This window comes from Sinocyclocheilus grahami, unplaced genomic scaffold (genome assembly GCF_001515645.1).
Source record: "Sinocyclocheilus grahami isolate Dianchi unplaced genomic scaffold, SAMN03320097.WGS_v1.1 scaffold1289.1, whole genome shotgun sequence".
Taxonomy (NCBI): Eukaryota; Metazoa; Chordata; class Actinopteri; order Cypriniformes; family Cyprinidae; genus Sinocyclocheilus; species Sinocyclocheilus grahami.
This window is the reverse complement of record NW_015506468.1, coordinates 46,373-57,515: the sequence shown is the minus strand read 5'-3', so window position 1 is coordinate 57,515 and position 11,143 is coordinate 46,373. Positions and strand designations below refer to the sequence as shown.

General features: G+C 34.2%; 1 protein-coding gene across 1 annotated transcript in view; it reads left to right on the top strand.

Moving 5' to 3' along the window:
- The window catches only part of LOC107568884 (solute carrier family 12 member 9-like), a 54,802-nt gene extending 44,703 nt beyond the window's left edge, over positions 1-10,099 (top strand). The window contains exons 9-10 of the mRNA XM_016254881.1: positions 2,459-2,583; positions 9,880-10,099. Of these exons, the coding sequence (XP_016110367.1) occupies positions 2,459-2,583; positions 9,880-10,099 (345 nt within the window). The remainder of the gene's footprint in view (positions 1-2,458; positions 2,584-9,879) is intronic.
- Positions 10,100-11,143: the final 1,044 nt, after the last annotated feature.

Sequence of the window (11,143 nt, the reverse complement as noted above, 5' to 3'; positions counted from 1 at the left end):
CACACACAAACACACACACACACAGACACACACGCACTCACACACACGCACACACACTCTCTCACACGCACGCACACACACACACACACACACACAGACACACACGTACTCACACACACACACTCGCACACGGTCACACATCCACGCACGCGCACGCGCACACACACGCACTCACACGCACGCACGCACACACCACACACACACAAATTGCAGAGGGCCTCGCACGTCAACTTCGCACAGGGCCTCACCTTGTCCAAATGAAGTTCTTAGCAATGCATATTACTAATCAATAATTAAGTTTTGATATATTTACGGTAGGAAATTTACCAAATATCTTCATGGAACATGATCTATACTTAATATTCTAATGATTTTTGGCATACATTTTTTTAATAATTGTGACCCATACAATGTATTGTTGGCTGTTGCTACAAATATCCCCCAGCGACTTTTTTACACTGCTTTTGTGCTGCAGGGTCACATATATGATGTTGTTGCTCGGTTGGAAAACATCGCACCAGACGCTCCTAAATTTGTACTGGGGGATTTTAATGGTTGTTCTATAGCCTCATTTTCATCAGTATATTTCTTGTCCCACTAGAGGAGAAAGGGTACTTGATTTGTGCTTTGGAAATATTAAGAATGCATATAAAGGGTACTCAAAACTATAAACAGCAGCTTAAAACCAGCAAGCCTGAGCTGAGAACCATTCAGATGTGGAACGAGGACTGTCTTAGAGGATGTTTTGATTGTGCATGTCTTTATAGATACTAGTGAGGATTTAAATGAGTTAAATAATGTGGTGACCGATTATATACATGTTTGTGTGGCTAATGTCATAAAAACAAAATGTATTAAAAGGTATCCAAATGACAAGGCGTGGATGAATGGGGAATTAAAAGCAGCATTGAAGAAGAAAAAGCAAGCTTTTCAGACAGGTGATAAAGCACAGGTTAAAGTAGTGCAAAAAGAAATTAGGCAAATAATTATTAGGTGTAAACATAATTACAAGCAAAACGATGAGGGATAATAATTTAAGGCAGGCATGGCAGGGAGTGTGATACGTTTTTTGGTAGATTTGAAACATCAGATTTTAAAACTGAACTGAATTTGATTAGACCGCAAATGAATGTAGGGCAGGAAGTCATTATAACATCGGAAGAAGTTTGTAGGACCTTTAAAAGTGTTAATACAAGGAAGGCAGCGGGTCCTGATAGAATAACTGGTAGGGTAACACTTTTGTGATTTTACATCTGTGCCAGTGATTCTGTTGTTGTGACAGGGATGTCGTTTGATGCTGCTTGTATTTATTTGTAATGCGTTGTAACCTGTTGATGTTTGTATTTCTTAATTATTTTGTTGTTGATCACTGAAGAGTTGCCACAGATACAAAAATAATTTCAGAAAGGACAATAAACTAAACTAACATAAGTAACACGTTTAATTAAATGTGAAATTTTGAAGTAGAAAGACAGAAATTGTATTTTCTTGTACAACACTCCCAATAATCTTTTAATTAATATATACCCCTCTCACCACTATACACCACTCTCATTTTTGTCTAAAAAGGCACAAAGTTCCTAAAAAGCATCCTGTGCTGAAGGAACAGGTTAAGCTCCCATGATGCACTGGGACTGGCGCTCATGAGCGGATGGTGAGTCAGCAGATTAAAGCACTGGAAGTTTTCCAGACGCGCTCCTGACTTCCCAAAACACGCGACGCTTTCAGAAAGCCTTTTCCTGAGAGATGTGTGTGCGTTTGCTGCGTCTGACCCAGAGTTTGGACGCCTCATAAACGCACAATTTATCCTCGACAGAGAAGATCACTCATGAGGCATAATGTTCAGCCAATATCTTAATAACCCTCGCTTTAAATTACAGCCACACACACACACACACTCTCTCTCTCTCATATTAATTTGAATGTATATTTTATTTTTATATTTTCAGTTTTAGTTTTAGTTTCAGTATGGTTTAGTCTTTACCATACTATATCTATATCGCATAAAATTTTAATAATCAAAAATCACAATTTACACGAACTTTAACGGCCTCTGTTATTTATATACTATTATAGTATTTAATATTATTTTGAATTTATATTTAAAAAAATATATAGTCATTTGAATGAATAAAAAAAAATATATATTTTCATTTTAGGTTGTTTTATTAGTTTTATGTGCATTTGTAATTTTTCTTTATTGCATAACATTTGAAAATCAAAAAGACAATTTAAATTTACTTTAATTTGCTTCCCATCCTCCCTCCACCTCGTCATTTTTATTAGGTTTTAAAAAAAATATTTCTAGCTTTATTTTTGGTAATTTTAGTAGTTTTTCATCTAGCATTTTTTTATTATTTAATTTAACTCTTTCTAATAGTCATTTTAAGGCGTCTCTCTAGTGAAGTGAAGGTGACTCGGATCTGACGAGCGTCTCTTCTTCTCTTTCTCTCCTCAGCTGGTGTTGTTCTCCGGGAAGCTGAACACGATCGCGAGTATCGTCACTATTTTCTTCCTGCTGGTTTACGCCGCTGTGGATCTGGCCTGTCTGGCACTGGAGTGGGCGTCTGCTCCCAACTTTAGGTGACTGTTATATTCCTCAAATATTAGCAGATGCAATGCTACATTTCTACAAATCTGATGAAGAAACAAACTCATTCTGATCTTTGAAGGGCTGTGGATGAGCCCATTTACAGCACAATCAGTCACAGTCGTACACCTTTGTGTGTGTTTTTTTTAACTTTCTCATTAAAACGCACTGCAAGCTCTCATAGAGGCAGCCTGACGGATGCGGTGCTTTCGCCTGGAAAAGTTAGTCAATTTGATGAGTTTCATGTGTGACGCTGACGGTCTGTTATATTATAGCTTCATGTCAGAAAACGAGCTGCTCGTCACGCTGTTAATTGGTTGATTGAAATAAGGAAAGCAATTAAACTGATTAATGGCCCCTTCAACTGATTCTACTGTCCTTTAATCAGATGCTGATTGAAATGCCAGAGTTTCTACACCTCCGTGTGTGTGTGTGTGTGTCACACGGTCATTTTGGCAGCGGGAAGTTTGCTTTTTGCTGACATGAGCAGGGTGACATCACTTGGATGAGAGCAGATCTGCTGGCTTTTAACATAATTGCTGCTGCTGCTCCGAGCGGCGCTGGAGGAGAGGAGGAGGAGGAGGACGAGGAGGAAGAGGAGGAGGAGGAAGAAAGATGGAAGTGAAAGAGAAGAAAGACACGAACAGCCTGGAACAGACGCCAGTGAAACGGCAGATAAATGAAAAGAAAAGAGGAAATGAAAGGGGGAGTGTGAAAGAGACTGAGGGGGAAAACTGGAATGAGATTCTGAATGAGGAAAGCAGACGTGTGTGTGCGAGTGTGTGTGTCAAGTCACCTTTATTCATATAGCGCTTTTAACAATACAGTCATGAACGCATGAATTAACGTTTCTGCATTTGACATTGAGAGACGACCTATGCTAATTTAGATATATTTTTCAGATGGAAAAATGCAGTTTTACAAACGCTAGAAACATGGTTTTCAAAGGAAAGATTGCTGTCAAATAGCACACTTAGGTTCCTAACTGATGACGAAGAATAGTTATTACATGCAGAGGTTTTAGGTGTGATAATTAACACCTCTGTTTTTTCAGAATTTAGCAGAAATTACTCGTCATCCAGTTTTTTATATCGACTATTCTGTTAGTTTTTCAAATTGATATCTTTCACCGGGCCGCGAAGAAATATAGAGCTGAGTATCATCAGCATAACAGTGAAAGCTAGCACCATGTTTCCTGATGGTATCTCCCAAAGGTAACATGTAAAGCATGAAAAGTAACGGCCCTAGTACTGAGCCTTGAGGTACTCCATAATGCACTTGTGATCGATATGATACCTCTTCATTCACTGCTACGAATTGATGGCGGTCAGATAAGTACGATTTGAACCATGCTAATGCACTTCCACTAATGCCAACAAAGTTTTCTAGTCTATTCAAAAGAATGTTGTGGACAATAATGTTGAACACAGTGCTAAGATCCAGTAGCACTAATAGAGAGATGCAACCACGATCAGATAATAAGAGCAAGTCATTTGTAACTCTGAGAGCAGTCTCAGTACTTTGATACGGTCTAAATCCTGACTGGAAATCCTCACAAATACCATTTTTCTCATTTTCATAATTGTGAGGATACTACCTTTTCTAGTATCTTGGACCAAAAAGGGAGATTTGAGATCGGTCTGTAATTAACTAGATATTTGGGGTCAAGTTGTGGTTTTTTAATGAAAGTTTTGGGGACGTATCCTATTTTTACTTTATTTATTGTAGACGTTATTTCTAAGTGAAGCAACGTTTGCTGAAATATCCACAAGATATCGCATAAGAGTGCACGGTCATCTGTCGGTCATTTGTGCCTCAAAGGGGCATTGTAAAACGTTTAACATTGCTTAATGTATTAAGAGAGTTTTTTTTTAAAGACCAAACTCAGTAAACATTATTAATAAATTATAATATGTAACGGTTTTCTATGGGTAAAACACTTAACGCGTTAAACGCATTGCGTTCTTATTATGAGCTCATTTGCTTGTCTGTACATTGAATGCTTTCATATTAATGATGTGTTTTCTGAGTTTGGTCTTTTAAAAACACTGCCTTAACGCATTAAGCCACGTTAAGTGTTGTCCGTATGGTAGGCTATTCTATGGGAGGAAAATGCTTAACGCGGAATTAAACGCATTGCATTCTTTTTATGGGCTCATCTTCTTGTGTGTACATAGTATGAATTACTAATAATGTGTATGATGAGTTTGGTCTTTTAAAAACAGTCTCAATTAACGCATTAAGCCAGGTTAAGCATTGTAGAATGTTCCTGTCAAGGTTGCGTTTGTTACTATTGCAACAGTAGACTCACTATGCATTGTGTTTTAAAAATCAAACAATCATTGTTCAAAGAACCACTTTTATGTCGAGATCACGAGAAAATTAAATCGTGATAACGAGAAAACAACTTTTGTTATGTCGAGAACATGAGAAAATTAAGTTAAAAATTAAATGCTTTAAGTATTAATTTTAACTTTACATATTTACATTTAATTTTAAGTATATTAAGTATTAAAATTAAGTGTTAAAATGTGATTTTAAAATCAATACTTAAGTATTAAGTGTATATTTTAACAATTAATTTTAATACTTAATATACAAAAAAATGTAATGTAAAAAATAAGTGTTAAAATTAATATATACAAAGAACCACTTTTATGTCGAGATCACGAGAAAATTAAATCGTGATAACGAGAAAACAACTTTTGTTATGTCGAGAACATGAGAAAATTAAGTTAAAAATTAAATGCTTTAAGTATTAATTTTAACTTTACATATTTACATTTAATTTTAAGTATATTAAGTATTAAAATTAAGTGTTAAAATGTGATTTTAAAATCAATACTTAAGTATTAAGTGTATATTTTAACAATTAATTTTAATACTTAATATACAAAAAAATGTAATGTAAAAAATAAGTGTTAAAATTAATATATATACCGTATTGGCCTGAATATAAGACGACCCTGATTATAAGACGACCCTCCTTTTTCCAGATGTACCTTTTGGAAAAAGGCTTTTTAAAAACCAAATCTTGTTTTTTCTCAGTAGAGCACATTTTGTCTTCAATTATTTTCATATTGCATATTTTTCCTATTTTAATTTTTGTTTTGAAAGTATGGTAAAAACTGGTCAAATGTACCAACAATCACATTTAAAAAATATACACTTTTTGATATACCATTAAAAAAAAAAACGGTAGCCCATCTGAATTAGGACATTTAGGCTATCCATCTAATAGTAGCCTACCACAATCATATTAACAGTAGAAGTTAAATCTTACTGTAGTCTTCAAATCTGGGTACTGTCTTACGTTTTAAAGTTTGGTCCCATCAGACTAACGTGACCGTCACGACTCATGCAGCTGTAAGCTTTTCTTTCTCTTTTGTTTTTACTCGCGGTCTTTACAACACGCATTACGTATTTCATGACACACTGGTTTTATGCGTATTTGGCGCCACCTATTGTTGTGGGTGTATTATTGACATGTCAAAGTCTAGACCCTGAATATAAGACGACCGCGTTTTTTCAGATGTATTTCCAGGAAAAAAACATCGTCTTATATTCAGGTCAATACGGTACTACATATGACTAGAACATGAATTATATAGGATCCCATATTTATCAATATTGTACAGTCAAACAGTCTAATACATAAACATTCACAAAATATGGGATCCTATATAATTCATGTTCTAGTCATGGGTATGTTATGTAGTGTGATTGAACATTGGCTAATGAATGATGATGTCAATAGAATTAATGATTTAAAAAGTGGAAGGCCACTGAAGAGGGCCTTGAGCTGAAACGTTTGACATCGGTGATGAATGTAAAGTAAACGTTAAAAAGAAGGGTTTTTTTGTGTGTGGATGATGGTCTCATATGCTAAAAACGTACACCCAAGTACATTACAGTAATGAGAATTTGAGAGCAAAATGTGTTTAATTGTCATGAAAATATTTCAAATGAAAACAAAATGCAAGAAAATCATTAAATAGTCCTCTTTTTATGTGTATCGTTAGTGATTTCTTGAGGTTTTGAGGTGAACTGTGAGCAATCTCTCGTCTGTACGCTGTTGTTTGGATGCGCAGCTTCATTTAGCGCTGAACTCCAGAGGAGCCATTAAACACACACACACACACTGACCTCCAGAAGAGAGAAATCCATTAAATACAACGTCCTAATTGCAGTTATAATGACTCTCTCACAAACACACTAATTGTTATTTACACACACACACACACACACATACACACTCACGACTGAACTGTGACCCGTTTCCTCCTCGAGCGACTTCTCTAAACGACTCGAGCTGCTAATGAAGCTCAAACCTGAAAGACAGAGACAGGAGATGCTTTTAGAGTTTCTGACGTCTGTCTGTGTGTGTTTGACGCTGATGTAATTACACATCAAACACACTCACACACACACACACACACACACACACGTGTGTGCGTTTTTGTGACAAATGAGGACATAAATGTGTATAATGACAAAGGTATGACAGGTATTACAAGGAGAAGGTGACTTTTCAGGACATTACCCCATGTCCCCACTTTTCAAAACGCTTATAAATCACACAGAATGGAGTGTATTGAAAATCTGAAATAGCAGAAAGTCTCCTGTGAGGGGTAGGTTTAGGGGTAGGGTTGGTGTAGGGCAATAGAATATACGGTCTGTACAGTATAAAAACCATTACGCCTATGGAGAGTCCCCACTTTTCACAAAAACAAACCTGTGTGTGTGTGTGTGAGAGAGAGAGAGAGAGTGTGTGTGTGTGTGTGTGTGTGTGTGTGTGTGTGTGTGTGTGTGTGAGAGAGAGAGAGAGAGTGTGTGTGTGTGTGTGTGTGTGTGTGTGTGTGTGTGTGTGTGTGTGTGTGTGTGTGAGAGAGTGTGTGTGTGTGTGTGTGTGTGTGTGTGTGTGTGTGTGTGTGTATTTGTATTATCAGTACTAGCAGCAGCTCTTTACTCCTGTAACTAGATAATGATTTAGGAGCAAAAGTTATATTTTATAAAATATTATAAAATAAAGTAAAATTTGTATTCATATTTTCTATCTATAAAATGTTATTTAATATATTTATATATCATATTAAATAATTCGGTAATCATAATAATTTAATTATATAAATATTTTCACTAACATGTGTGTGTGTGTGTATATATACATACAGTATATATATATATATATACATGTATAAATGTAAATGTATTCATATTTTCTATCTATAAAATGCTATTTAATTATATAAAAATGTCACTTGTATACAAATCTAGAAACTAATGTAATATATGTAAATGTATTGATGTTACTTAATATTTTAGTGTATATGTTTATATATTTATATATATTATATATATTTATATATTGTATTAAATAATGAAATAGTCATAATAATATAATTATAATATTAAATTTACACATACACACATATATATTTATATATATATATTTACAAAACCTGTAATATTCCTTTAGTGTGTGTGCATTTATTGATGTAAGATTGAATGTTTGTATTTTCAGTCTGAGTTGTGGCTGTTTTCTACTGTAACTAGATAATGACTCTGGAGGAGCTGGTAAAAAGAGAAAGTGTTGTTTGCATCAGTTTTTCGACTGGTTTTTCCTCTTTTCGTCTCGTTGCTTGCTTGAATCCAGCAGCGTTTGTGAGCTGCATCGTGAGAGATGTGAAGAGCTGCAGAAGCAGAAGCAGTTTCTACATGCATTCATTGAGTAATTTCAGCTGCGTTAGACTATAATGGGCAAATTATATATCAATAATGGTTCAGTTCCGCTAATTAGTGCATTTAGCACATCTGTGACGCTCAGCCAGTGATTTTCAGTGTTGTACAGCAGTCACTCAGCAAATCATCTCTGATGTCTCTGTCTGATCGTATGAGCAATGCTGCTATCACCAAAACCTTATTATGCCATATGAGTCATTTTATATCACTATCTATTTATATGTATATGTATATGTATGTGTATGTGTGTGTGTGTGTGTGTGTATATATATATGTATATGTATAAATGGTTTATATTTTAATACCCATGCGCTAATGCCTCTCTGTCTATATATATATATATATATGTGTGTGTATATGTGTATATGTATATATGTATATGTATATATGTGGGTGTGTATGTGTATATATATATGTGTATGTGTGTGTGTGTGTGTGTATATATAATTTGTTTTAATTTTTATTATAATTAAATTATAGATAGATAATTACATCACAATTGTGATGTAATGTTTTTATTTTATAAAAATTTATATACACATTTTTATAATATTTTCACAAATAAAATATGTATTAAAAAAAATATATATATTAATATATAATAATATCATAAAAATATAAAAACAAAATTACATTTAAGCTAATAAAATTATATTAATATTACTATATCAATGTTATATCATATTAATTTTATATTTTCATTAAAAACATAAAAATACAAAAAATATAAAAACAAAATTCTATATAAACTTATAAAATTATATTAATATTACTATATTAACTCTTTCCCCGCCAACATTTTTGAAAAAGGTTGCCAGCCACCGCCAGCGATTTAGCTGATTTTCACTCAAATCTGATGGCCTCCAGTATATCTTGCTGTATGAATATTTGAATATGCAATACACCAAAATAAAGAACAGAGCCTCTACTTTTAAACAAAAAAATCAATTTTATTAAAGCTTAAAGTTTTCTTTTTTTATCAACACTTGAGTGTAGATAGGTTTCATAAAAGATGCATAATTTTGAGAAAAAAGGTGAGAATCAAAAACTACATCTGGGTAATATTCAGTACGATTATCAAAGCATAAATCCAGTAAATGGCTTCCATCAACACCTCCAAAGCTTGCACAGACATATACCACTTACTAGATCAACTTTTAACTCCGTAACATTATGCTGTTTTCATGTATATGCTGCCATTGCTGATGATCGCATTATTTTTCATATGCATCTGTTTACATAAGAGATCGCTGGTTTCTCCGTCCTGTACATGTGTGTTTTTGTTCGGGAGGTTTTGTACTCGTTCAGAAGATGCGTAATAGTGCCCCGAGTGTATAACAGTAAAAACTCGTCTTTGGCGGAGAAGCGTTTTCTTCTAAAAGACGAGATAACTCGTCAGTGGCGGGGAAATTGTTAATATTATATCATATTAATTTTATATTTTCATTAAAAACATAAGAATACAACAGTCTTGTTTCTGTCTGGCAGTGTATCTGCTCCAGAAATATAGCAGACTAGTGACTCCTAGCCCGTCTGTGTCTCCGCAGGCCCACGTTCAGGTATTTCACGTGGCACACGTGTGTTCTGGGGATCATGGGCTGCGCCGTGATGATGTTCCTGATCAACGCTATCTACGCTTCGGCCAGCATCGCCTTCATGCTGCTGCTGCTGCTGCTGATCCACTACCTGAGTCCCGTCAGCAGCTGGGGCTTCATCAGCCAGGCGCTCATCTTCCACCAGGTACAGCACTCTACACTTCATTCATGACCCTGCACCACAAAACCAGTCGTAAGATTTACACATCATCTGAAAGCTGAATAAATAAGTTTTCCATTGATGTATGGTTTGTTAGGATATATATAATATATAAATTGACATTTTAAAACAATCCCCAAATCAAATAAATAAGTAACACAAATAAAATAAATCTCTTCATATAAACTCTGTCTGTGCTCTTTCCATTTAAAACGAGAGGCAACCACTGCATTTTAATCGAGGTCCAAACAAAGATGCTGCATACATGCAACACCAGCAGTTTTTAAACTAAATTAAGATTGTATCTGTAACGTAGTTTGTAAGTCGGGAAGGAGAGAAAATGAGACGGAAGGATGAGGAGAGACAGAGACGAGAGAGGGGAGAGAGGAAAAAAAATAATAAATTCTGGTTCCGGTTCCCAGACACACTACCGGCTCTCACTCGCGGTGCCATGCGATGGTACTGGACATCGTTGGTGGACGGCCCACCGCTCCTTAGTTTTTTAATTAATATTTTGAGTTGGCTTAATTTTTATATTTTAATTTTTCTTTTTAATTTTAGTTAACATTTTTTTTTATTTTATGTACTCTTGTGTACTTTTTATTAGTTTTTTTAATAAATATTTTGGATCCGCTTTTATTTTTTTACTTTCAGTTTTCATTTTATTTTTTTTTATTTAAGTTATTTATTTTTAATTTTAGTATAATTTATGTACTATTTTATATTTTTATTTTATTTGTTTATTTTTTAATTTGGCTTTTAATTTTATATTTCCATTTTAATTTTAGCTTAATTTTTAGTGATGCAGTTTTGATATTTCTAAGTATAAGTATATTAGCATAATACTTATATGCTATTATAGGTTTATAATTTCATTTTTATTTTAGTTTAATTTCATTCATTCATTAATTTTTATTACTATTTAGGTTTAATTTATTTTTATTTCAGTTTTAGTTTTTTTTTTTTTTTTCTAGCAAGTAAATTAGTAATCCTGTAACCAGCCAAGACATTCTGAAGTTCTTCGACAGACTCTTGTGTGTGTGTGTGTGTGTGTGT